The sequence below is a fragment of the Tubulanus polymorphus genome, chromosome 4 (assembly GCF_964204645.1).
Source record: "Tubulanus polymorphus chromosome 4, tnTubPoly1.2, whole genome shotgun sequence".
NCBI lineage: Eukaryota > Metazoa > Nemertea > Palaeonemertea > Tubulaniformes > Tubulanidae > Tubulanus > Tubulanus polymorphus.
In genome coordinates, this window is record NC_134028.1 from 19,216,633 (window position 1) to 19,243,645 (window position 27,013).

The following is a 27,013-nucleotide window of genomic DNA, read 5'->3' on the forward strand; positions in this document are numbered from 1 at the left end:
TTGAGTTTCGTTGAATAATTGGATTTGCTTAAAAACTGACAAGGTCATGTGGGTCCAGTTCAGGAAAAAGATTAACTCCTTAAATCAATTTACGATAAATGGATGAGTAAATTAATTTGAGTTGATTTTTGTGAGACTGTGTCTGTAGTAAAATTTCAAGACATTTTAGGACTATCTGTTTTGTTCTCACCAACCTCGTGTGGTGGCTTCCAGTTTCACAAGAATGTAGGCTACAAGTTAACGCCTAATCGAATTATTGAAAAAATAATGAATCGTTTGAGGAATTAAGAAAAAAATTAATGCATTGTTGCATTGTGTGCTGGTGGCCAGGTAGCGTTATTTACACGTAACCATGACAACGGACTAGGCGTGTCATCTAGCGTTCAAACGCTGCACTACATCTGTAATATTTTTCCTAGGTGGGTTTGAGCCATCAAACGATTAAAGATAGGTTTTCAAAAGAAGTTGCTTCACGAACGTGTGTTCCATTACAAATGAAATCGTTGGTCTCAAGTATCATTGAATAAAAAAGAATGTTCTAGACGATAGATTTGAATTTGAATTCGATAGTTTTGTCAATATATTGAATTGCATTGATGTTAAGAAAGATGGCGACAGATTGTTGTTGATGGCAACAAACATTGGAACGAAATAAGAAACTAATAGGCATTATTAAAGTATTAAAGGCAGAATTTGACAGAAATGGCCGATCGTAAATTTCGCGAGGATGAAAGGTATTTATTCATGTTTTGTCAGTTAAAAATGCAGGCAAAAGTGCAAAATGGTTCAATCAAAATTACATTAGATAAGGTCAGGAGCCTAACTAAATTTTAAATCTAAATGATCAGTGATCACTGATTTTCAGACCCAAGGCAAAATGTCATCAGCAATTCATTATTCAGTACACTGGTTTATTTTATGGTATCTACACTAATTAGAAAGTACATTTTAGCCTGGATTTTGTCTCGAGATCGTCACAATTTTTGAACAAGTATTGGATGGATAAATCTAAAGTGAAGATTTGTTTAGAATATTTGCTGAAAAAATGTGAACTACTCAATTAAAGGAAGAAAAATTAAAATTTCTTGTCAATTGCAACAAACATATCAGACAATTTGGCTAGATTAACACGTTCGCTGCCGTTCGAAGCTAGAACAGTGATGTGTAATTGAGTATATTGCGTCAATCACGAGAGGTGCGGATCTGCACTTTTTTTACCTTACGTATAGTATGATTCCATGTGTAAAAACCGATTAAAAAGTTATATTTTTATGTCACCTCGGTGGTAGGCCTACGTCTTGGTAATTACTTAGTAGGCTAAATTAGGCCTACGTCCATCCTGGTACTGCTTGTTGGATGACCAGTTTAATTCACTCACAAGGACTGGACACAAAAGGGGCGCTATTGTACTTTCGTACCCCCTCCCAAAAATGTTTATTTTAGCATATTATTTATCAGTGAGCATCTTCACCCATCAAGGGATTCGAACCCACTACGCTAAAGCTGTTCGCCGAACCCCTTGACCTCACGAGTCGTTGGAGTCGTTACTAGCCGACCAGAATCCGGTCGTACCAATCACAGCGCTTGTAACAAACGAATTTAGGCTTCTATTGGTTTTCCCGTTGAATAGACCAATCAGTGAACGTTTTACTGAACAAGGAAGTATTTCGCACATCGATATATGACGTCATACGTAACAGCGCCAGTAATGAAATCACGCTTCGTGAGACCAGGGGGCTGGTGGAAGCGAGTTTGGTAGTGATACCTGACCCCTGGCAAGCGAGGATGATCAGTGAGGTCTTGGGAATAAAAATTAGTAACTTTTAGCCAAAAAAACTTACTTTTTTTGGGTCAAAATTTTAATATTTTGGGCCTGAATTAGCCGTTTTTTCGACCGAATGAGACGCCATAGGCCTATTGGTTCCTCCGACTCCACAGTTGTGCTAACTACCGCCGAAAACCGTCTTATGGAGCACTCCCACATATGGAGCGCTCCGGCTACGGTCACAGAACGGACACGTGCGACGCGCGCCGATTGACACATGTCAACCGCTGCAGCCCGCCCACGCATCGCTTGCTAATTGGGATCGGTTAAATTAGAGTTTTATAATATTTTCAGACTGTGACTGGATTCTTAAAAATCGAACATATGTAATATACATTGGAAATATATAAATAAAGGTATATATTTGTATCATCTACTCGTTTACTCTTTTTGTGCAGCAATTAGAGCATTTTATTTTTTAATTTGAATGTATTTTCTTCTGCATACATGACAAAAATCGGAAGGGTTATTGTTTCCCATGTCAATCAAGCCAGGATCAAAGACTTTACATGAGGCAATCCCGGTGCTGGTGGCCGTGAGACTTTTGAATATGTACCTTTATTTATATATTTCCAATGTATATTACATATGTTCTATTTTTAAGAATCTCTGAAACGAGGGGGTTTGGGGGTCCTCAGGAAAATTTTGAAAATTGACTGCTTTTTGGTTCAATTTCCAAGCAATAAGAAGTCCTGATGCAAAGTGCTTTCTAGGAAATTTACTGCATAGACATGTAGTTTCCTGGCAATACAGATAAAATCATGAAGAATGGTATGCCTTTTGGTGAAATTACCTGCCTTTGTGCGCCCTTTCTACTTTTGGGATTGAAATACCCTTTCTTGTTTTTTGAGAATTGATTGACGAACGAATGTGCCTTTTTCTTTGAAATTTTCTTTAAATCTTGCCCCTTCTCTACTTGTGTGATTAATAGAGACGACTACATGTGCCCTGTTTACTTTGGGATGAAACTTTTTAGAAAAATTTTGCGAAAATTTTCATACGTTGAAAATTTGAAGGGCACAAAAGGGGGTTCGTCCGAACCCTTCGAACTCCCCCTCCCCACTATGTACAGGCCTGGTCATGGCTCGTAGGCATGGAAACACAGGAAACATATTGTTAAAATTTCAACCGAAACGCTGATCATTTCCACATGAAAATATGATAAAGGTAACTTTTTGGGAATCTTTCAATACAGTGTCTGATGGATGTAAAAACGATGGTTTATTGAGACTGCACAGTTTCACTGGTCATATTAAGACCAATTAGAGGTTTAGATAGTTTGCTCAGCACATGTTCGTAATGCTGAAAAAATCACTCATAGACATTGCTATGACCTCATCGATCTATTCATTAGCATAACGATGTAGATGATGCCACATTATGGTCCGCTGAAGCTGTTAAGGCCTATGAGCATTAGATAAGCGTATTCTGAGTAAACTATAGCTGAGAGATGAAAACAACAAAAAAATTGCCCTGTTCAGAATTTAAAAATGGCCAACTGGCGGCCATTGTTGTTCACCAAAATTAGCTTTCGAGGGAAATTTCAATCAAGACTTTTCAATCAATTATCTTGATATTTCAGATATATTTGTATCCCCCCAAGGTTCCATCAGCATGATAAAAATTGGGTCAATCAGACTCAAGATGGCCAATTTTGGCCTGAATTCTGAGACCTGTTTCTTCCTAATGGTTTGCCATTTCGCATTGTAACTTGTGATGGGCATTCTATGAAAAGAGGTCCTTAATACATCAGACAGGTATTTTCGATCAGCCAATTAACACGCAATTGGTGGCCAGCTTAGTGTGATCAGTGCTCATTCGTATGAAGAAAAAGGTTTTTTGAGGAAAATATCAAGTTTTAACTTAGGTCTTGAATTATAGTCTTGATATTTGCATCTGATCAGCACTGGCATAGGATACATCTTTTCACGAGGAATTTGGATGACCCGATTCATTGTTCTTGCCAACAGGGGAGTTAAATATTTTGAATAATATACCTGTTTATACTGGCACATGCATATCTTGTAACCATAATCAATTGCTAAGTGGTCGCTCATGAGATGTTCTATGATTGTGGTGAGTTTCAAGGTCATTTGTTTTTGGATGGTCTCCAGGGGGCGTTGAATAGTACAATTGCTTAGTATTTCTATATTATATTGGTACCTAGGCATATTTTGCTTCAACAATCAATTGCAAAATTGTAGCTCATTACATGTTCTATGATTGCGGTGAGTTTCAAGGTCATTGGTTTTTTTTTTCATATGGTCACTAAATATATTAAATCATAACCTTGAAATTTACCTGCGCTGACGTTTTGTGACCTATCAGGAGTCTTTTTCAAAGCTGAATGACATTGTTACTATTGACCACTATGATTATCATGTAGGTATGAGGATGTAAATGAAGAAGGGGAAGAAGATGAAACTGAAGAAGAGACTGACATGAATTTTAAAAACAGGTATTTATCAATTGTACCAAGAAATAGGCCTAATTCAGATTTACTTTATCAATCATGTTAATCTTTTAGCCCAACTGGCACTGGTTCAATTCTGAACATTGTTAGCTGCGATGATGTAGTGACACGATTTTCGAGTCATGTTACTTGCTTATGTGACTTGTACTATGTCACCTAAGCTACTATCTAATGGCTACTAGTAATATGTCCCCCTAAAATGAATAAAAAAGTAAGCCCGACTATAGTGCCTACGTAAAATTAACAGTAGAAAAGTGTTATAAGTAGAAAAAGAAATCTGTGTAAATTGGTCTATCTTGCATTCTGAGTAAACTATCGCTGATAGATTCTATTTTTGCATTCTTTGGTCCAAGTCAATAGATATGCGGATGACTACATCACTTGGTGTGAGGGGTAACCTTGTTATTTGTATCAGTTGATCTTTATAAACAATCATTGTGACTTGAATTTAGTTGAATTACATGCTCTATTTGGTACAGCTTGAGTTTCGTTAATTTTTATGAAGTTTTGATCTTCAAATTCATTACATTTAATCTTGATCCATAAATTCAATTCGATTCATTCACCCCAAAAATATCAAATTCAATTTAATATTATTCATCCAACAACCCAATTCATTCATTTTTATTAAGCATGAATCATAGGAAAAATCCACCAAATCTTCCTGTCAAATGAACTGCCAACGTTAGATGAAAAACGCAAAAACCACACAGCTGTTTGTCACACCATTGTTATAGCGGTTTACACATCCATTGAAATGTTGCCTATTTCAGCATCTATTCAGATCAATTAATAACTTGATTACAGCAAACGGAAATCCTTTTTGCCTTAGCTGCAGGTCAGTTATGAAAAAATTATAGGTTTACTCTATTACCATATTCTGTCGGGCAAGCACTTATAATTCCAACATTTTTCTGTAAAACCAGGGGGCGTTTATGCAAGAGTTTTGGGACATACCCCCACTCCCAATTTTCATTGGGGTAACATGACAATTCAGTTCTTACATGTGTTTTGCTATACTTGGATAGGTGGCGCCAAGCTAATTTATTTTTTACTGCAGAGTGTAACTTTGATCTCCCAACTTTAGAATGAGAATTATTTCTCATTTGAATCACATTTTTTAAGACTGAGAGTCGAAAACGATCTTTGTTAGAGCTTTCTCCTAAGTGAAATGAGAAATCCTATAAACAGATTTTGCAAAACGCTTCAAAATTGTTAAATTTAGATTGTTGACTGATTGAAAAGTCATTACTGAAATATGAAATAATGAATAGGCATCACCCGGGTGCTTGTTGCACCATAATATACATATCAAGCTGGCCATTCAATCCGGCATCGGGATTCTAGCACTCACCAGTTGGTGAAACAGTATTTCACAGTATTTAAGTATCAACTCTTGGTATTTCTTTTGATAGTAGAAGCAAACAGATGATGAATCTACAAATTCAACTTCCGGATTGGAAGATCACACAGTACAAAGATGCTCAACCTCCTCTAGAATTGACTGTTACGCACATCAACCAGACTCATGATCTACAGCGAGTTAAAGATATGTACGCTTCAGCAAGTGAGGGTCAGAGCTCGGAGGAATGGCTACGAAATCATAATATCGAACATTTACAGCTCACCCTCAAAGATCTAGTTGATAAGGGCAAAGTAGGAAAGTGAGTAACCGATTCATTCTATATGCAATACAAAAGTAGCAGGACATTCTCGCATCAGAGTTGTTGAAACCATGGATGGGCCCTGATTAAGACAACAACTTAATTTCTCTGCCACATGATTCTTGTGCCACTGAATATCTTGTAGGCCCTAATGGTGTAAGTTTTTTTTAGCCAACTTAGGGGGAAACCTGGAGGGCTATTGCTTTCATTTTTTGTCCACGTGTTCCATTCATTATCGAATCCACTTATTTTGGGAAGTTCCATGGAATCAAGATAACTGACTGGCAACCAGTTCCTATGGGCACATTCGTCAATTTTTAAATTTTGCAGACGTTTTGATCTATTGTTTTGATGTTTCAATGTATGCACTTGGGGCACATCATACATTAAAAGAAATATAAGATTGCTCGAAAACAACAATCTTATCCTATGGCCTTATATAACAATATACACGTAAAAACAAGGTATTGTTGTGATATTTTGAATTTATTTGCATTTCATATTTAGTGCCATTCTCGCAAAATCATCTGCAACCCGGAAGTTAAATCCAAGCCCATCGCCAACCCCTGTGATGGAAACATATATTACTAATTGATTTAGTTCATTACATGGATTCTCTTTTCCCTGATTGAAATGAGTTAAAGAAGACTCTTAGCAAGGTCACACGCAGCCATTTTGCAAAATTTCATTTCCTGGCTCTAACTCATAAATGGTTTAAGATAACTTACTCAAATTCTATGGATGGGTTATCCTAGAGATCATAAATAACTGATTAAATTTCGGGTCCTGTTGGTCAAAGGTCAAGGTTACTAGAAGCTGTTATGTATTTTTCATTTCTGAGCACTATCTCATAGACGGTTTAAGATAATTTGGTGACATTTTTTGGATGGCTTATCCTAGATACCGTGAGTAACTGGTTTTATTTCGGGTCCTGTAGGTCAAAGGTCAAGGTCACCAGGAGCTGTTTTATATTTTTAATTTCCGAGCTCTTAACTGGTCGCGGTCGCTGATCGGTGAGTTCATGCATATGGAATCTCATGGTGGAAGTCGCCGATCGGCGATACCTGGGTTTTCAAGCGGCTGATATCCGTTTGCTTCAGTTATACAGGGAATCCCATTGCGTCATAGACTTCCGGGTTTTCTGGAGCGATAAAAATATCGATAGGTTCTTATTCAGAATTTCGTGGAAAAAAGGGATTTTTTTACGACGCAAATGATGAAAATAAAAACCAACGGGCCTGTCAATATAAGTAGTATAACGATTTTACTTGTTTAAAATTAGATGCCGAATAGCGTGATATCGGGACAACACTCATAGTCTAGTATCTAGCTGTTGTTCCCGAACCCGTAACATCATTTGGTATTCAGACTAGTCCACTCCATGTGCATCATTTCGACAATGTCTATATTTCTGTTAGCAAAGGGGGCAAACGAACAATTATAACTTGAACTATTTTTTCTTAAAAAAATCATTGTTTTCTGAAGTTGTAATCTAAAAATCAAAATTAGTTTGTAGATATAAGGTAATTTATATTTTGTTCATGCTGATGATAACGATTCTTTACTCGGATTTGGAAAATATTTTTTCACTTACGTTTAGATCTTTAATTCATAGCACTTTATTAGTATATTGAATGATAACTTCCCTTTCTAATGGCGTTTCTTTAATATTTACTAAAGCTTATGCTCTAGAACGCTTTGTAGCCACTGAAGAAAAAGCAACGGTAGTTAGGAATAATCCAAGGTCTGGCAGCTTAACTAAGCAGAGTCTTGCTTATTGTTTCCATTCTGGCCATTTAGAAATATAGTTGAATAGTTGACGTACCCTCGAAAATTGGGGAAAAACAGAAAGTTAGGAATGATCCAACATCTGGCATTCAAGCTAGTCTAGTACCTAGCCGTTGTTCCCCAAACAACGTCAAGGGCCAAAGTGCACATATAAGGTTAATTTTAGACCCTCATTTTGAAGGACGAGGCTTTGAGCGTCTATTTCACCACTTAAAACACCATTAACTTACCTCAAACTGACTCTTCTGTAATCAGATGGAAGTTAACTATTGTTAGGGCATAAATTTGTAATCTTAAGTAGCTTTTTATGATTGCAGTTACTCAAAACTTTTGACTAGTGGCCTCAAAAAATAGTTGAAGTGAAGCAACATTACAAATATGGATTCGGACTCGGCGTCAGATGTTGTAGGGAACCCTTAACAATGACTGGTATTCAGACTAGCATTCAAACTAGACCTACACACCTACTAGAATGGTACAGTGGAACGTTGTTACATCGAACTTCATGGGACCAGAAAATATGTTCGTTATAACCAATAGTTTGTTATATCTAGTATGAAATTAGTTAAACTTTTTTACTTGGGACAAAATTCTATATTTGTTATATCTGAAGAATCGTTGTATCCGAGTTCGTTATAATGAGGTTCCACTGTATTGACAAACAGTAAGAACTTCTGAAAACTATATCCTGTACTTTTTTTTATTTGAAACTTTTTCAGTGGAAACTGTTTTTAAATAAAAATAAAAAAGGACTGATGGTCTCATAGATAACTATCATTAATTTTGAACAGTTGAACTGATTTGCTGTAGGTTGTGAACAGATTGAGAATTCATCGAATGTCTTATCGAACTTGTTGCTAACCCGACCACAAGATGCTTCCCAGTTCAATTTTCAATAATCTAGAAATATATTGTACCTGATCTGAATGTCATCTAGTAAGTTCAAGTTTAGAATGTACATCTATGAAAAAAAATCTGTATCTGAACCACTGAATGAATTAGACAGAGAAGGTTAACCCTTCCAGTGCTGACTTATTAATACCCTATAGTGCTGGAGATAATTTTGAATAATTACACCCTAGTATGTTGAACAATGGGAATACCACTATGGTGTGTCTACACCGCAGCGCGGTGTATCGTTAGTTACTGATATTTCACTATGTTTGACATGTACTGCCATCTTTCAAGAGAGATGATTGCTAATTACATCAATACACCGCAGTGCGGTGTACTAGCAAAATCTATCACTGATTTATACACCTCACTGCTGTGTAGACGCACTGAAAGGGTTAAAGGGAATAACGTTAGCTGAAAAGGATCAATACAGATTAACCAATAAGGTCTATAGGAGATTGACTCTTTAAGTAATATAAGCCTATATGTTATATGGTCACCAGGGGGCATTGAATAAAGAATAAAATAGTACAGTAGACTACACCCAAGTTGGATCTTTTGAGACCATAAAAGTTTGTCCGAATTGTATGATATCCGAGTTGGATGTTATGTATTTCATAATTAGTGTCACAAAAAATATCTAGAAAAATATCTGAGTTGATCGGTTATAAGAGTTGATCAGATCTGAGTTGGGCAGAGTCTACTCTATTTCCATTGTGTCAGTACAGCACATATAGATATTTTGTTACCACAATCAATTGCAAAATTGTAGCTCATTACATAATGTTCTATGATTGTGTCGACTTTCAAGGTGATTGATTTCTGTATTTGGTCACCAGGGTCATTGAATATAGAAATTTCCAGATTGACAAGCATTTCACCCACCCAAGAGAGCCCAAATCCATTGTCTCTGGCAACCTTATTCTATTTTTAATGCTTATTTGAATTTTCTATGTCAGACCGAAACCGAACAAAGAGACTGGAAAGATGAGTCAACATATTCAGTTTGAATCCATGGACATCAATGAATTTGAATACAAGCTCAACTTGTAAGTTTTCAAAATCAACTGAAAATTCAATGGAAATTTCAAACCCAATGTGGATATTCCTTAAGAAACCATTCATTGATTATGAATACAAAAGTTTAAGAATTTTTTCATAAACCAAATGGATTTCTTCCGTCTGTACTGATATGGATTAAGCCAGTTTCATTGTCATTGATTGACTTATTGCATCATATTTGATTGGTGATAAAAATATGTTTATAGGGCGATAGAAATGTATACGAAGAGAATAAAATGGTTGTTAATGGGCAGTAAACGTATGTTTGGATTAGTGAAAGGAACTAAAGTGGCAGTTTGTGTCGATACGAGTGATGCAAATACAGGTTTTGGAAGGATTACCGCATTTCAAGAAGCACTTCTAGTTAGTATGATTGAATATCTTTTTCTTTTTTGATTTAACTTTAACTTTAACTTAAGGGTCATTGATGTATCATTTAGTGCATACTGGATGAGGAGGTTGATATAGGCCTAATGCGTAAGAATATTTACAGGTTTTTTGAGCAGAACAGACTTGATATAGTAGTGAAGTATTTCTTCTCTGGTTCATTTTTCGGGCTTAACCACACGAGAGTGGTCTTTTTGTGTTCTTAAGTTGTGGCAATGATTTGAAAACATATCTGCTTAATGAGGTAATCTAAGTTTTATCATATCTGAGGAAAAATGTATTTTGTTGAAAGATATGTTGTAATTGGCAGTAACCTAGATTAAACTATTGTGTTAACAATGTTATAACCTGCGGCTGTATGTACATGAAATACTGAATTGAAACTTGTTTCTGATTCACTAATAAGAAACAACATATGCCCTATAGAATTCGATAAGACCAAATTATGAAAACTGTATTATCTCACATGTAGCGATATAGGCCTACATCATTAGTAGGGTATGTACGTGTGAACAAAGGTGATATATCGTATAGATATATCTTCAATCAGCAATCTGTAAGTGCTGCCACCTTTTTAGAAATTTTTTTAAACTTCCAAGGCATTCACATCATACCACTAGGATTTGTTATTTAGAATACATAATTAAATTATTACTTATCAATGAAGAGAAAATGATAAGACAGTGTTATCAGAACCATAGAAATAAACTAGATACAGAAAAAGGGGATTCCAAGCGGACAAATCTGCTACTATTTATAGGTAACTTTATTTTTCCATGCTGCCATCGTCACATTCGCAGTAATCCAGATCATCTGCGTAAATGAAATCATTCCAGTTCATGAGAAGTTTTTGACTTAATTCATCGATTATGTCATGCTTGAGCCAATGTTTATTCAATCAATATGCTTTGCTGAACATGTGATTATAGTTCCATCGGTATAAATGAGTTCAATGTAGTTTTTGATGAAAACACGCTCAGCCCCAAATGTACCGCTCTCACAGGCAACTTTTTCTGGACTTTTTGTGCAGATCTGATGAATGAATTTGGATATTGTTCTTACAGATCAGGGAAATTAGGGAATTCCGAATTTTTTTCTTCCTCTAGGGAAAATCAGGGGGTTCTGACTTTTTTCTTGAAAATAAGGGAAAAGTCAGTACTGAAAGTTTATTTCAAACATCTGGTGCAATAGTGGCTTATAACATCTGAGCCACTATTTACCAGCAGAAAAGAGAAGTTCAGTCGTACTAACAAGGCCTTCAGTCAGTCGAGCCTTTTTCTTTATAAGGTCTTGTTTAGATTTGGTAATGCTGCGGGTGTGATCTATTTGTTTATACCATGTGATCAGTTCTGACCAATCAGCCTAGAGTTAGGGTTAAGCGTGTGGGCAATTTGCATACCATGTGACCGGCCTAGGGACTACTTGTATACATTTGGAGAGAATCACAAATTCTTTGATAAACCAGAAGAAATGGCCCCAGGATATCTGATGATTCAAAAAGGGAACTTTTAGTCAAGGGCCAGGGAATTTAAGGCTCCCTGATCTGTAAGAACCCTATTTGAAATGTTGGTATATTTTGCCGAAATGGCAATTAAAACTTGGCCAATAAGCAAAGAAGCTTTAACATTCCCACAATGCAGGGTTGGATTTTTCAAGTTAAACCATCCAATGATAGTGCAAGACTTTGGCCAGCTTTGTCTGACTTAACCGATCATTTTCATTTATCAAACTGCGAGTAAACATTTTTTCATTTTCAAATCGGAACTCCTCAGTTCATTCGCCGTGGGAAGAAACTTCCTGTTTAACCCTTTTGCTCGTGAGCCCAGGGCCTCATTTCATAAAATTGTTTAGAGCATTAACAGTTTGACATCTGTGTAACGATGAATTCATTCTACAAATGAGTGCCTGACAAAACTGAGTAAAACATATTCATGAAAGTAGTTCCTATTGGTGATAGATTTTGGCTCTTGCCCACAACAAACTTAGAAATCCTCTGTTTCGTGTTGTGCGAATTTTGAAACGTTTCTTATTTTTTTGTTTTGAATTAGCATTTAATCGATGAACAACTTTCCAACAAGAAGAGTTTGTACTTATGTGCATTTGGCTCAGAGGTAAATTCGTGTTGGAAAACTGTACGCGACGTCAATGGAAGGATGTAAGTCCTTAAGTATATTTTTAATGTAATAATTAATTCATAGATGGTGCTAGTTTGTTTTAGGTTTTCCAGTTTCGCAAGATCTTCCTTCCACTCATTTTGGTATTAAAAACATGTTATTGTAGAATTGATGAAGCTAAAGAATTTGTAGATGGTCTCACTCCAAGTGGAGGGTGTAATCTACTGAAAGCCATGAAACATGTGATGAAACTCAAAGATATAAATTCAATTGTGCTGATTCTTGGAAGTGTGTAAGTTTCCAAATGAAATTGCTAATTCTCCAATGTATATTGTGTAATTTTTGGAGGCCACCATCTTCGTGATGTTCCCAACGGTATATTTGTGTGCTGGAAAACTAGGCCTAATCGGTGTCCGAAACCCCTGTCACTCATTTTTCATTTGTTACCTTAGGCCAGATCAAAATGCAGACATCCTGTGTGATTTTGTCAGTCAGATGGGAGTTGGAAAAGATATGCCTCTACATACCGTAGCTTATGACTGCAGTAACCATCTCACAAATGTAAGTAGGCCTATTTATTGGAGTAAACTCCGCCTAAGTCGGATCAATTTGTACCCGATAACTTCGTCCGACATAGCCGGAATCCTACTTGGAAGACCAATTTTTTGAATATTTTGGAACTCATTTATGGTTGCTAATATAAGGTTTATTCACTGTAAAATCTATTATATAAAAATTGCATTATATACAAATAATCAAATGTGTACTGTCTGAATAAGTGACCTCAGTTTTTGGTTGTTTGTGGCTTGTATCATCTGTCTCATGTATGATCGATTGGCCCTAAATCTGTAGCCGTGGAATCTCCTCGTCAGCTTTCACATGCCGGGTGCGACCTCGCATGCCAGCAGTCGTTCTGCTGTCAGCGACATTTATCCGGGATTCGAACCCACCCGCAGAATTCATTTACTGTTCGGAACCATCAGCGCTGGCCCTACGAGCTTTATCGGTCTGGTCATAAAATGTCAGAATTCAGTTTCACTTAGGTGAATACCAGTTTCACTTAGGTGTATACTAAAGCATTACTTTATAAAGGAAACTGAAATTTTTTTTATATTGCACCGAGTTGAGCGGTAATGCGACTCGGCCGGATCCGACTTAGGCAGAGTTTACGGTACTTCTGTCCTAAACTTCTATCTTTTTGGTTTTCAGCCCACTTGGGACTCCAGTCCTAGTGGGCTATTGCATCGACTTTTCATCCATTGTCAGTCCGTTCTTCTGTCTGGCCTGTTTGTGCGTAGACATTGAAGACGCTTCAGTTAATTGTCTTAATATTTTTTTGGTGCTTTTGTGCATGTATCTAACCTAGACACATCAAAGACACATCAGCAGCCCAAAAACTAGCTTGATCATATTCAAGATGGCCAACTGGCAGCCTTTGTTGTTTGGAAAAATCAGCAATTTTTGTGGTCAGGTTACATAGCAATGCCAACATTATATTGATGTGACTTGCAGTTCGTTTTTCCAGTTTTCTTATTTTATTTGATATAAGATAGCTTTATGATGACGCTCATTTTGTTCAATATTCATAAAATAGATATGGCCACATGTGGCCAAACTAGCAAAAACATATGCCTATCAGTGAGCAATATATATTCCCTAAACTACTGTGACTTTTACTTTTTCGGAGGGGGGTTTATCGTGAGCCAGGTAATTTGTTTCACTTAACAAAATAGCCTTTGAATCTTGCAAACAGATAGCTATCAGTGTGAAAAAGGCACGATGATAGATACAGTTATCTCCACCATTAGATTCCCCAGGCAGGAAGTGAATTCGGGTCGCCCGCGTCTCTGTAGTCAAGCATACTATACATGTATGGAGCGTCCAAACCTAAATTGTCCAAAAGTCTAAACTTCATCGTATCGGCATGAAATTGATACTTTAACATACACACTGCCAGTACCTTTCATGTGGTACCAAAAACTTGTTAATCCAAATCACACAGACTGCGCCAACCCGTGACAAAGTTTCGCCATTTGTCTCTTATAGCATAGACATGTAACTCTCTTTCAATTCCTCTATTCTTATACGATTCTACTTGATTTGTTGAATTAGGTGGATAAGAGTTAAACAAGATCATTGGCAGCTGCTTAATTTTTGAAATTCCTATTTTGCAGTTTAATACCAATCCTATTAACCTAACTATACATTTTTTGTCATAATTTTACTGATTTATTTAACATAATGAAAACGACTCACTGTTTCACTGTGTAGTTCAGTACAATGGATCACCGTGATATCACTGGATTTGCCAAGGAGGCATCTGCTGCAGATACCATCCACATACTCTTCTGAGGCATGTTCTCTTGAGTTCATTCTGGGCTGCTGGTGTTTTTATAGATATATGGGCCTAGGCTATCTACAATAGTGCATAACGATTCTCAATATTCAGGGAAGGCCTTGAATATTGTTAAGCATTTCAGACTGCTTTCCAAGTAGTGTTGTGTCCCTGGACCCCTAGTTATTCTTCAATAGAACCTAATTCAAGCATTCTACTTAAATCAATTAAGTATTCATTCTGGAATTCTGAAGTTGCCAGTGACCTTCAGTAGCTAGTTAATTTCAAATAGCAAGTATGCTATTTAGGCTACTGACTTGGTTTCATTTATTTACTGAAGTACCGTGTATGCCAATTATTTGGTCTAATCATTTGCCCTTAATACAGTTATTTCTGTTTTCTAGTTGACATTGAGGAAGTTAGCTGATGAATCTAAAGGCAGATATCACTGTTACACTGCGACATGTGAGGTAAAAATTTCTCTGTTGACTGTAAGATCCCTAGCAACCAATTTGCGATACATTCAGTGAACATTAGGCCTACTTCTACTTTCGAAAAGTCGGTTCATATAGGTCTTTTGAGCAATATAATGAAATAACTGTGGGAAGTAATAAAATGGAGGATTGGAATTCTGATAAATATGAATTTAAAAAGAACTGTATCAAAGAAAAGGCAATATTTTTTTTGATAACTTCTTCGAAGTCATATGAAATCTTTCATATTTCGATGACGTACTTCTAAAGTTCAGTAATCTTACATATTTAAATGCTGTAAATCTTACGTACAGCTCACATTTCATTAATTGGCATTTAGACATTTCATTGAATTCTTCCATTGGCAGGAACAAATTTACACAGGCACTGATATCAGCACATTATTAAGAGAGATTCAAAAAGTGCAGGATGTGATAAACAAAATCAAAGAAATGAGACAAGGAATGATGGGTAGCGCTCTCATAAGCATCATGAATGAGGTAAAAACAATTGGCTACATATATATCATCATTGTATATATCCTAAAATGGACTCCTCACTGTGTTGGTAGTTAGAAAGTCAATTCCGCCAGCAGCACTGCGCTGCGTTGAGTCTGCCAGCTCCAACCGACAGCCAGATTGAAAAATGGTCTCTTTCATCAAGGCGCACGATGATGAAATATCTTCAGAAGCTTAGAGTGTTTCATCAAGCGCGTCTCGTAGTAGAAAGAAATAATAATGTCACTCTGATAGGGTGGGGTGGGATTCTATTTTATTTGTCGTTCATCATGCGCTCTTCACGCTCCAAATTACGATTGATTTTCTTGAAAGTTGGTAGCTATGATGGGGTTGGTCCAGGAATGAAACCTATTGAAAATTAGCTTTCTCGCTCATCCAATACGGCGGAAATATTGAATTTCTTGCAATATCCCTGGGAAATTTGTACTTTGTCCCTGTAATTAGTACTTTTCCCCTAAAAAACAAGGATTTTTCCCTGTACTTCAGCCACATTAATTGTCCCTGTCAAAGCTCAAATATCCCTGCAAAAAATGTTCATGTCCCTGAGATGATATCTGTTGGGTTGGCAGGTTTGTTATACTATATGGATATAGCCAGTCCCCAGCCTTATATAAGCGTAGTCGACTCTAGCATCATCCAAGTTCGAAAAGCCACTTGATTCTGACAATTATTATTTGCATTAGAATATATAAATGCTTCTCCGCTTCTATTGTAAAATTCCATTGTTATGACTTCAGATCTCGACTGAAGTGTCAAAATTACCTCAATCGCGGTTCTTACCAAGACCACCTGGACATGAGGAACCATTAACTGTTGAAATGCCAAAATTTCAACCAACAACTTCGGACATCTGGCTTAAACAACATGGACTAAAAGGTATTTTACACATCACAAACATAATTTTTTCTTATTTCTTCATTATTAAGATTTCATTGCTACACATTCTCTTTGTGATATTTACAGCCAAGAATTTAGATCTCTATCAGGTTCTAGCACCTAATGCGTATTCATTCAAGGAGGAATTCATTCCAGTTATTAGAAAAACTGTGCAATCACAAGTGCATGAAGTAAGTATTTCACACTAAACAATTTTGTGGTTAAAAGAATAGGATATGCCTGTTCTTATATCTCGTAGTTCGGAGGCTAATGCCGGATCCTTAATTCGCTCATTTATTGTATGGATTAAGTAGCTGTGAAATATTATCATAATCCGTCATATTATCTATTTGTAGAAAGTAATGGCACAGTTTCAGTGGCATGATGGTTCAATGAAAAATGTGCACGTAGATATGGCTCAGTTGTTCGAATATCAGAAACAGTTAGGTCATACAGTTCGTCTGTATGAGAAACGTATCAGTTGGTTATCCAATAATAGCAGACGCATATTTGGAGCTATAGCTGAGCAAAAGTAAGATTTAAAGCATGTTTCTTCTTATGCAAAATTTTCAGTTCATTAGAACAGTTCTTGCAAGTCAGCAGTTGTTGTTTTCTAGAATATTGATGAACTGCCTAATTAGAGAACTGCTTGGGGGAGAGTCATGTATTAATTTGATTGACAGTACTTTTAGGACTCGTTCTCATTAGATATCTATTTCACTACCAAGTAACCAGTCTTCGTAACCAGTAAAATAACCAGTCTTAGTAATAGATTCAATCAATTTGATTTTCCATCACATCCAATTCATGCTACAGGAATTCCTTCGAAGTGGTATTGGTTTCCCAAAACATAATAGACCAGTCGTATGTAGAATGTATGCGAAGTTCCCTTAGCAGTGTCCGATCTAAGCACTTTTATGTGCAATTTAATGTTTCAAAGCTTTTTTCCCACTTGATACAACAGATGATTGTGTCACCATTTGGACTGCTTGTGAAGGGCAAGATGATTTTTGAGGGGGCAAATGAAATTTCAGATATGCTTGCCCCACGGGCAAGTGGCTTTTATTCCTTAGATCGGACCCTGCTTAGAATGCGTTAAAAATCAATTTGGACAACATTGCTTACATTTTATAGTGGCAATATTTTTAGTAGTGGTATCTGGATTAAATGTCACTTTCCCCCTGGTAAAAACATATCTTACGAGAAAATGTTTTTTTAACTAACAATTTATTCTAAAATTTATGAGATTTAGATCTAGGTATTGGAGCTTTAAGCATGCAACTCCCACAACCTTGAAGTGCTAAATATAATAGCTTAATGAACAAGCTTTACGAACTAGCTTTTTATGAACTAGCTTTATACGCATGTCATGAAATAGCAATTTTTGTCACATCATATTTTGTTTGTGTTTGCAGTGTTGTATTTCTGATTGATTTGTCTGTCTCGAATGTGAATTACCTAATTCACATACAGCATTCTCTGCGTCTGCTCATGGAACAACAACTTGCCAATAAACGATACTTCAACATTATCGGGTAAGTTGCAATGCCTTAAAAATAGACAGTGCATTTTCACATATATTTCAAGAAGAGAAATTTTTCATCCATTTCTAACGTACGCTATTAATTTGGACTTCTAAATTCATTAAGATTCATAAATAATCAGGATGCAATACAAGGTTCTTACTTACCCTGGTATTTAAACTTTATTTAATTACTTCATAGCATCTTTTCAACCGATTACTTCATGTAATATTACATATAAAAGTATGAAAAGGTTTAGCTAAATTTCTGATAAACATAGTTAACATAGGCCTATGCAAAACATCTTATCATTGAGTATTTGATTTTTAGGTTTGGTAGTAATCCAAAAGCATGGAGAACTGCTATGGCTAAAGTATCTCCTGAAACTCTGCAAAGCGCTTGGAAGTAAGTTTAAAGCATATTATCTTCGCAAGTCAAAGAGCTTATTTTACTTAAGTTAACATTGGGTCTAAAGTGCCAGATGGTACAAAATCCGCATTATGTGTATATTGTAAAGTATCCGTTATACAGTCAACCCCGCATAAGTCGTAGCCCTCGGGACTGACGATTTTTCTACGACTTATGTGATGTACGAGTCACGTGTAAGTCGTATTTTTATAGTTATCTATAAGTTGTGTTGTAAATGAATTCCGTGAATAACCCGGAAAAATACGATATATACGACGCTCACTTTTCAGCATGGTTCGTCATATTCCCGGTTGTATCCTGAGTAGTAGTAGGAGAGAAGCTTTCTTAATTTGTTACCAGAATCAAAATTAAGTTCATTCCAGTTAAATATTCATGAAATATGTTGTTTTTCATTATTCTTGTGAGAATGTGATGACATGTGGCAAAACAGGATTGTTATGGCCAAACTGCTCCTTTTTGCTAACCTGTGATTCAACACATTTTCATCCAATGTTCACAGAGTGAATTTTGGTAAAATATGTTCTATCTATATAGATACAACCATGTACTGTATAGCGGTACAATTAATGTTGCTCTTAAACATTTTCAAAAGGTTTTGTTATGTATGTAATTATCTCTCTTATAGATGGATACTGGAATCTCAGTGTGAAGGAAGTCGTAACTTCCTAGGGGCGTTGAGAATGGCTCTCGAAAATGAAGAGGAAAATAAACATGGAATCGGTTAGTATTTGCCCTGCGCAATACCAACTGCCTAATTTCGACTTAAATGCAGACATTTCTTTGAGTCAATTTGCATGGTTCCTATGAATTTCCAAATCACAGAGTGGAGCAGATTTTACTGTATGTCCAGTTAAATCTTTCTTCATCACAGTTGAACCTACGTATCAATTATTTAGTATGACAAAAAAAATCAGGCATTTTGATCCAGAATTCAAAAGGCAAACTAGATAAAACTCGAGGATAAGTTCATGTTATGTTTCTCTTCATCCTTGCAATACATTGTCATAGCCACCAACATGTTATTGTCTAGTTAATATCTCTAGGGCAAGGTGGCAGCACCTGTCACACATCGTGAAAGTGGGGCTCAAGTGTGCCCTACAATATGACAGAACCATTGGCAACTAACGATTCATCAAGTGCTATAACCGAAGACTGCTGGCAATGGTCGGTGATTCGGTGCTAGACTAAGTGTTGGATCAGTCAGTTTGCATTGCTGAAAGTTCATCATTTGCGACTAATTGTAAATAGCAATTGTTGTATCACTGACAGCTATAGATAATGATGATGCTCCTCTTTGATAGGTGATAGGCTCTTCAAGAGCCTCTACTTTTGAGCCCTTCAGGACCCTGGTCCCCCACTTTCCAACAATCCTTGCTCCGCCCTTGAAGTTAACTATATTTTTTATTTTATAACAAAAAATAAAAGTATTTTATTTTATAACAAAAAATAAAAGTAAATCCTTAATTTGCAGAGGTGAATGGCGTATACTTGTTTACAAGTGGCATACCGGATCAGGTTGGAGATGTTGTCTGTTCATATGCTGAAGAGGGCTGCGCTGGACGTGATGCTAGGATTCATACGATTCTGTTTAACGTTGATGATTATAACAGTTCAGGAGCGATTCCAAGTAGATACGCTAACATAACCAAAACAGCTGATACATTGAGATCATTAGCACATTCAACTGGTGGACGGTTTCACTGGTTCAGAGAAACAGGTAAAAAAAGTGATGAAGAAATAAATAATGACCAGCAAAAAATCCATGGAAACCACAGGTTTTTTAGCTCAGTACTTTGAACTTAACGATACACTGGCAGTGAGTTTATTATGAGCTTCTGGAATGTATTATTATATTATTAATGTGTTACGTCCATCATATTTATGATATCAAAATACTTTAACAAAATCATCTTATGATTCAGTTTGGTGCATACTTTAGAAACCTGGAAAGATACCTATAAAACAAAGATATTTTTACATCTCCCCAGCTTAACCAATTACGTGAAGTACAATTATAAACCATGTGCCCTCTTTGCCTATTTATAGTAATATTTATTCACTATATGTTTTGCTTGTCTTATGTTTCTGTGCCATTAGAGTTCATCCATTCATAAATTAAGTCATTCATAGATTAATATTCTCAATCCAGTTAGAAATATTCACTTATGAATGTCTCTGTATATTCAAATGTAGGTATCATTGAGAGTGATGATATATTGAGGCTGACTGCGGAGATTGAAAGAGCCATTAACTTCTCAAAAAAATGTTCCATGTTAGTCGATTCAGTGAAACGCCGATACTCAAAATATCAGGTAAAATTTTTTCCATCAATTTTATTTTCAAAAGTATGATTTCGTCTCATGGTATGTTGCATCTCTAACAAAATCATTTGTTATGAAATGTTTTCAGGATTTCGCTGATATGCGTCCAATAAAAACAACGTTCTCTATGAAGGCAAGTCTGAATCTACTCAGACACCTGAGCCACTTGCTGTATGCTTTAACACTGCACAAAGCTTACACTTGTACTTATACCATAGGCCTAGATATGATATACAAACTGCAAAATATATTCTTCACTTAGATAGCTCAAAGGTTGTGTGTGAATGTTTTATGGTCGACTCCTTGTCAGTGTGTATCTGGCCATTCATTATGGATCAAGACAGTTAACTTTCAATTATGTTTTCTTTGAACTTTTCATAGACGTTGAAGAGCTAAGAGCTGGAGACAATGGGGTTTCTATTTATAGTCTTTTCAGAGCTGCCAACCATTTTGATTTTTCCATAACCGTTTGGTAGAATTGTGTGTTAATATGGCATTCTGTTTTAAGAAAATTGTTACAGATTTTTTACACCAGAGAGTACTGGAAAAAATTAGCATGTTACAGATATGCAAAATCAATTTTTTGTGGCAAATTACATTTTATTTTCATATATTTCTCTCAATCATACCTGTAAGTTCAGCTGGATATTTTGACCCGATGATCAACGATCTTTATTTCGTTTAACTCATGGAAACCGCCAGTCTTCATCTGGTCTTTCTTACACTGAACTAGTGCCATATTGCCAGCTGGATATTTTGACCCGATGATCAACGATCTTTATTTCGTTTAACTCATGGAAACCGCCAGTCTTCATCTGGTCTTTCTTACACTGAACTAGTGCCATATAAGTGGAGATGGGGCACTAGTAAAGCATAAAAAGTTGTGAAGCAAATATGGCGACCAACATTTGTTCTCTTAAAATGTCCTCTGGTTTGAAAATTTGGGACTACTGGAAAAATTGTTGAAACTACTGGTAAACTTGGGACATGTGTTCTATATGTATTCAGCCAAAGACAAAAACAAGGTTGGCAGCGCTGCCTATGACTGATAATGTACCTGGAATGTTGGAAGTATATGGAAGATTTTGCTATGGAAAATTGGGATGGAAACCATTAGTCCTATCTAACCCATTAGCACTCAAGCCGTCTATTACTCTGCAAGCTGCCCGAATCTGTCCCGGCACCTTTTTCAGATGCTGCACAAAAACTGTTATGATACGAACCCAATAGCTAATGATAAACTAGACACCTAAGTCCTCGAAATACCGAACAGAAATCAACATCCTCCTATTTCAATTTCTCGAGTATTTCGAGTATGAACATGACAGATCTGAGCGCTCAGTTCAAATCCAAGTAAGTTTGGATGAATTTCATGGGCCCACCCCATCAAATCTTTCAGCATATGAAAGCCTTGACTATTTACTACGGAATAACATTTTCTGAGGAGTTATTGACACTACATAGTGAAATTCCTGAGTGCTAATGGGTTAACGTATGGCTACGGTATGCGTACATGCTACCTTTGTAAGATCTAGCGCTTATTGCTATATATATAATATCTGCTTGGGCTGATTTCAGGTTATGCAGGATGAAGCATTTAGCAATGATGAAAGTGAAATAATGAAGAGTTTACCAGCTCCGCCAAAATGTAAAGCTTTACCTGCACCTAAATATAAGCCAAAACACAATGCCCTGTCTCTTGCTAGATCTGTAAGTCAGCGCATCTTATTTCATCTTATTTCATGCCATCTTACATCTTATACAAAGAATCTTTAATGCTTAATGCCTAGTTTCTCTAGAGCCCATTTCCGACTTAAGTCCCAGCAGGCTATTGCGTTTTCTTTTTGTCTTTTGTTCGTCCATAAATCGAATCCAGTTATTTTGGGGAATTCTGAAGATGCCTCAATGGATTGTCTTGATATTATAGATAATGGTTACACAGTCAAACCTCGTTATACCATCAGGACCTGGCTTATTTTGGCGTTATAACGGGAATGGGGGTATAAAGAAATGCTCGATGTGATCCTCCAAATAATTACCAAAAGCACCATCATCGCATTCTCTTCATATTCATTGAATTCTTCGGGCACTACTTTAAGGACTTTCCCCTCTGTTGGTCTCAGATGAAACTAATAATATCTCTTAATTGACCAGGTTACTCAGAGTGGATTCAGGATAGATGTATTATTGTTACTTTTTGCTATAGTTCGCTAATGGATGAACTGTAAGGGAGCGTCTCTTTGTCTCGAAGCATTGTACGCTGACACAGCGTGCAGGGTAGACTAAATCTCGATGGCGGTATTTGGGGGCATATTAACAATGCATTACTGTAGGAATGTATTGTTGATAGTGTGGTGGTGGTCGGCGGAAAGCGAGGGGGGTTATTGCGAGAGCATTTAAGATCAATTAGATACAGCTAAACGGTGCGACGGGAATAAGACGGTGGTAGGTGAGAATGGCGGTAATACAAAGGGCGTAATAATGAGGTTTGACTGTACATGTATCTTTCCCAGACATATCTGCAGCCCTATGTAGCTCAAACAGAATCAAGATGTGGTGAGTGTGAAGGTTATGGATTGAAAATTGAATTTTGACAGATTGTCAAGCATTTCGACAAGGCATGATTCCCTGAACCTCTAGTTTATCTCATCATCATAAGAATGTATTGTAGGCATACTTATATAATTAGTATCTTTTATCTTTATTTGTCTAAGTTCTTTTATCTTTATTTGTCTAAGTAAAGAAGGTCTCTGTATAATTTTCAATGTGTCTAATATTCAATTGAATGCTTATTTTCACAGCATATGAGAGAAACTCGTGACAATGAGGAAAATCCACAAGCCAAAATGAGACCATCAAGTGCTAAAATGGATGGTAAGCAGGTTAATGAAAAGTTTGAAATCTAACATCCGGTTCCAGTTCTAGATTTTATTTTGAGAACATCTTACTAATTACTATTACAATTGGATCAATATCCTACCACAACGTACTACTGTACCTGAAATCTGGATTGAATATCATATTGTTCAATAGAGACTGTAAATGATATCTGCATTACATCAAAATCCAGATTTAAATGACTGGTTTGAGCCAACCTGACTGTAGTTTCACTATCAGACTATTGTTGTTTGAACATTGATCTAGGCTTAGTGCCTTTTTGCCATTTTACCCCTCTGGTAACTTTTACCGTTAGTCGTTTGATGACTGCTGACACATCAGCTGTTTATTATGTCCACGTGTTATCTAACCGTCATCCGGTACTGAAAATGCCTACAACTCTTTGAAAATACAATGAATGTCAACAGCAAACATCAGAATTTCCAAGATAGACTTATCAAGCAACAACACATGACCAAAAAGGTTTTTTGATAGGTCAATTGTCATGCGATTGGCAGCCACCTTAGGGTCACCAGTCCTCATTCATGGATGGAAAAATATATCAGGTTTCAACTTACAGAACCTTTGGTAGCTTATACCATATTTCCTTGAAATGAATTAACTACAATCAATTGCAAAGTTGCAGCTCATGTTCTATGATTGTGTTCAGTTCCAAGGTCATTCACCTTGGGATGTTGAATATTGAAATTTTCAGATTGTTGAGCATTTTAAACCACTTCCCAAGTGGGCTCGGTGTCCCTGGACCCCTAGTTAAACTTTTGGATTTACTGTTTACTAGAAATTTTACTAAATCCCGAAACTAATTGCTTGAGAATTTTTTTAATCTCCTAGTAAGTAGTAGTACAAATCGATTAATGCTGACAAGACGGAGGTCGCAATCATCAAATAGTCTTCCTAACACGAGTCGTGATCCGATGGTATCCGTGCGGTCACCAATCAAAACAAACAAGAAAGCTATTCAGCAACCATTCTATACTGGGGAGAAGAATAAAGTAGGCTTGGTCTTTAAAGCCTACCCTGCACAGAAATCTATTCGCAAGAAAATTGGAGACCCAATTATTCCCACGAAAGAGGACCAAGTTACTTCGAAACAGGTAACAAATTACCAAACAAATAACCCCTCTATGGGTGGAATTTTGATGTGTTTGATCAAAGCTTTTTCAAATTTTCAAAGGTTAAATTTCTGCTGCATTCTAGTCATCTTCTTTACTAGACAGAATAAATAGAATAGTGGCAAAACAGAATAGTGTATGGACATGTATAGATCGTTCCCTCCACAAAATCACTTAATTCAGTTGGCTCTTGTTTGTATTATGTGCTAATTGTTAATTTTCAGGCAAGCAAATATTAATTGGCCAATAATTAATACTGGCCATTACAATATTTTTCTTATTCATATTACAATGGAAATTTTTGTTGCTTTTAACCCAGCCATCCGCACTTCATAAGTACTGCATAAACATTTTTTTCTGCGATGCAAAATATGTTATCTTTGACAAAAAAAGCCAACTGAGCAAGTACTCTACATATGTTTATAAATGTGTATTGTAGTCAGTGCGTATCATGCGAAAAAATTACCTAGGTAAAGTTTTCCAAGAATCTGGCTATGTCCCATCTAGCTGCCAATCAATATAGTGACTGCTGTTAAAGCTGGTAATGTGCATATACTGTATTGTTTCATTTTAAACATGGATGACACTGGGTGGCCATAGGAAACCTGGAAAATGAAAAGGAATCTGAAAAGTCTAGAAAAATCTGAGACAACTCGGGGAATTTGACTAATTTTAAAATAGATTTGAAAAATGACAAATCCTCAATTTGAACTGATTGGTGTCTTCCTCTCTGATATATTGTTCTTATTTTTTCATAGTGGTTACGGATGTATGGATTGAATCATTTGCACTTAGATTTGTCAAAACTTGTGTCGGGACCAGACTGTAAACATGTTGAATCAAAGGTGAAGTCATTGAACAAGAATGTTCAAGCAAAGTACGTACAAAGAGTATTCTGTGATGGTATGTTATCCATTGACTAGGATGAAAAATTATTAAGTGTAATTGTTTTCCAGGTATTGCAATGTGTTTCCAAGTGTAAATGTAAAAGGTACGATCAGACACTTACAATTAATGCCGCACGAAATGGAAACATATCAACAAAAACTTGAGATTGTTCTCAAACGATACCTGCGTCGCTTACAGTGGTTGTTGAGTGGTAGCAGGCGTGTTTTTGGTACAGTTATACACAGAAAGTGTTGCATACTGGTCGATACGTCGGGTTCGATGGAACCACACATGGATGAGTTGAAGAAAGAGCTAGTGGCTCTTGTGTGGGATCAGTTGTATGAAATTAATGCAAGGTGAGAATGGGTTGTGCATGTTCTTGAACCATTCTCTCCAGAGTGTTCTGTTTTAGTGTGAGGTGTTCTAAGGTTTTAAGCTGCAAGACAAACCTCAGCATGATTTTCAGAGCATGCAATTTTCAATATCTTCCAGGAGAAGGTGTCATGTTGCTGCATGATGCGCTGCCTACCCTATGTACCTTGTAGTGCCTTGCCGACATATATTGAGCTTACTTGGGCTTAAGTCCCAGCAGCCTGGTGTGTTCACTTTTTGTCAGTATCCTGCATCATGCTAATTAGCCATGTGTTTGGATTGTCGCAGTGATGAAATTATTATCAATCTAATCTGGACACTGATGATACACAAATGCAAATTCATGATTGCATTTATTATGATCATACCCACCTGTTACACAATTATCCATAAAAGGCACATATTCCAATATGGATTTTTCCAGTCACAAATTAAAAATTCAATTCAATTTCATTCACAATGTTTGGACTATAGGATAATTGGAAGTTTTTGTTTCTGACAACTTTCTGTAATCGCAAAAACATTATTCATACAGCAGTATGTTGACATTCCAAAGCAAATCTTTGAATGATGTCTTCAACAAAAAATAAAAAACAACAAATAAAAGTGTTTTTTTTAATATGATTAAAACAACTTGTAAAATTTTGGGGCATTATTTTGAATTCTGTGTATAGGTTAGAAACATCAATCACATTTGCTCGCTTCACAGTATTATTTTGAGCAGTACTGAAATGTTAGCCTGGATCCGCCACTGTAGAATCAATATAAGATGACATTCATGTGGTGTGTAATACAAGCAATGATTAGGTAACTACCCAAAACTATAGCTTATGAAATACAGGCCTCTATATCAATCCTTCGTAGCTCAGGTGGTATAGGTTTTGATAACGGTTTCAGTAGTCTGGAATCCCATTGCGTTCCTGTCGTTTTCAGAGAAGTGGTTGGTCGCATGATAGATTTCTATATACAATAGTACCAGGTTCTTATTAACTGGCAGAGCTTGTAGAAGTTTATACACAAAATAGAAGTGGCAAATACAGCCATCTGATTGGTCAAGGACA

At 36.4% G+C, this 27,013-nt stretch overlaps 1 protein-coding gene across 2 annotated transcripts in view; it reads left to right on the plus strand.

The window, feature by feature from the left end:
• Positions 1-609: 609 nt before the first annotated feature.
• LOC141903844 (von Willebrand factor A domain-containing protein 3A-like) overlaps positions 610-27,013 on the plus strand; it is a 31,305-nt gene continuing 4,901 nt past the window's right edge. Inside the window, exons 1-23 of one of the 2 annotated variants that reach the window (XM_074792184.1) lie at positions 610-734; positions 4,212-4,283; positions 5,714-5,962; positions 9,604-9,693; positions 9,913-10,069; positions 12,142-12,248; positions 12,374-12,499; positions 12,660-12,768; positions 14,947-15,012; positions 15,384-15,515; positions 16,271-16,409; positions 16,497-16,600; positions 16,766-16,941; positions 17,825-17,944; positions 18,263-18,337; positions 18,987-19,081; positions 19,833-20,078; positions 20,555-20,673; positions 20,771-20,815; positions 23,484-23,556; positions 24,412-24,674; positions 25,451-25,569; positions 25,649-25,936. In XM_074792184.1, coding sequence (XP_074648285.1) covers positions 703-734; positions 4,212-4,283; positions 5,714-5,962; positions 9,604-9,693; positions 9,913-10,069; positions 12,142-12,248; positions 12,374-12,499; positions 12,660-12,768; positions 14,947-15,012; positions 15,384-15,515; positions 16,271-16,409; positions 16,497-16,600; positions 16,766-16,941; positions 17,825-17,944; positions 18,263-18,337; positions 18,987-19,081; positions 19,833-20,078; positions 20,555-20,673; positions 20,771-20,815; positions 23,484-23,556; positions 24,412-24,674; positions 25,451-25,569; positions 25,649-25,936 — 3,002 coding nt within the window. In that variant the 5' untranslated portion in view covers positions 610-702. Of the gene's footprint in view, positions 735-4,211; positions 4,284-5,713; positions 5,963-9,603; positions 9,694-9,912; positions 10,070-12,141; positions 12,249-12,373; positions 12,500-12,659; positions 12,769-14,946; positions 15,013-15,383; positions 15,516-16,270; positions 16,410-16,496; positions 16,601-16,765; positions 16,942-17,824; positions 17,945-18,262; positions 18,338-18,986; positions 19,082-19,832; positions 20,079-20,554; positions 20,674-20,770; positions 20,816-22,260; positions 22,393-23,483; positions 23,557-24,411; positions 24,675-25,450; positions 25,570-25,648; positions 25,937-27,013 lie in introns of both variants that reach the window. The other variant, XM_074792183.1, reaches the window with a different exon arrangement.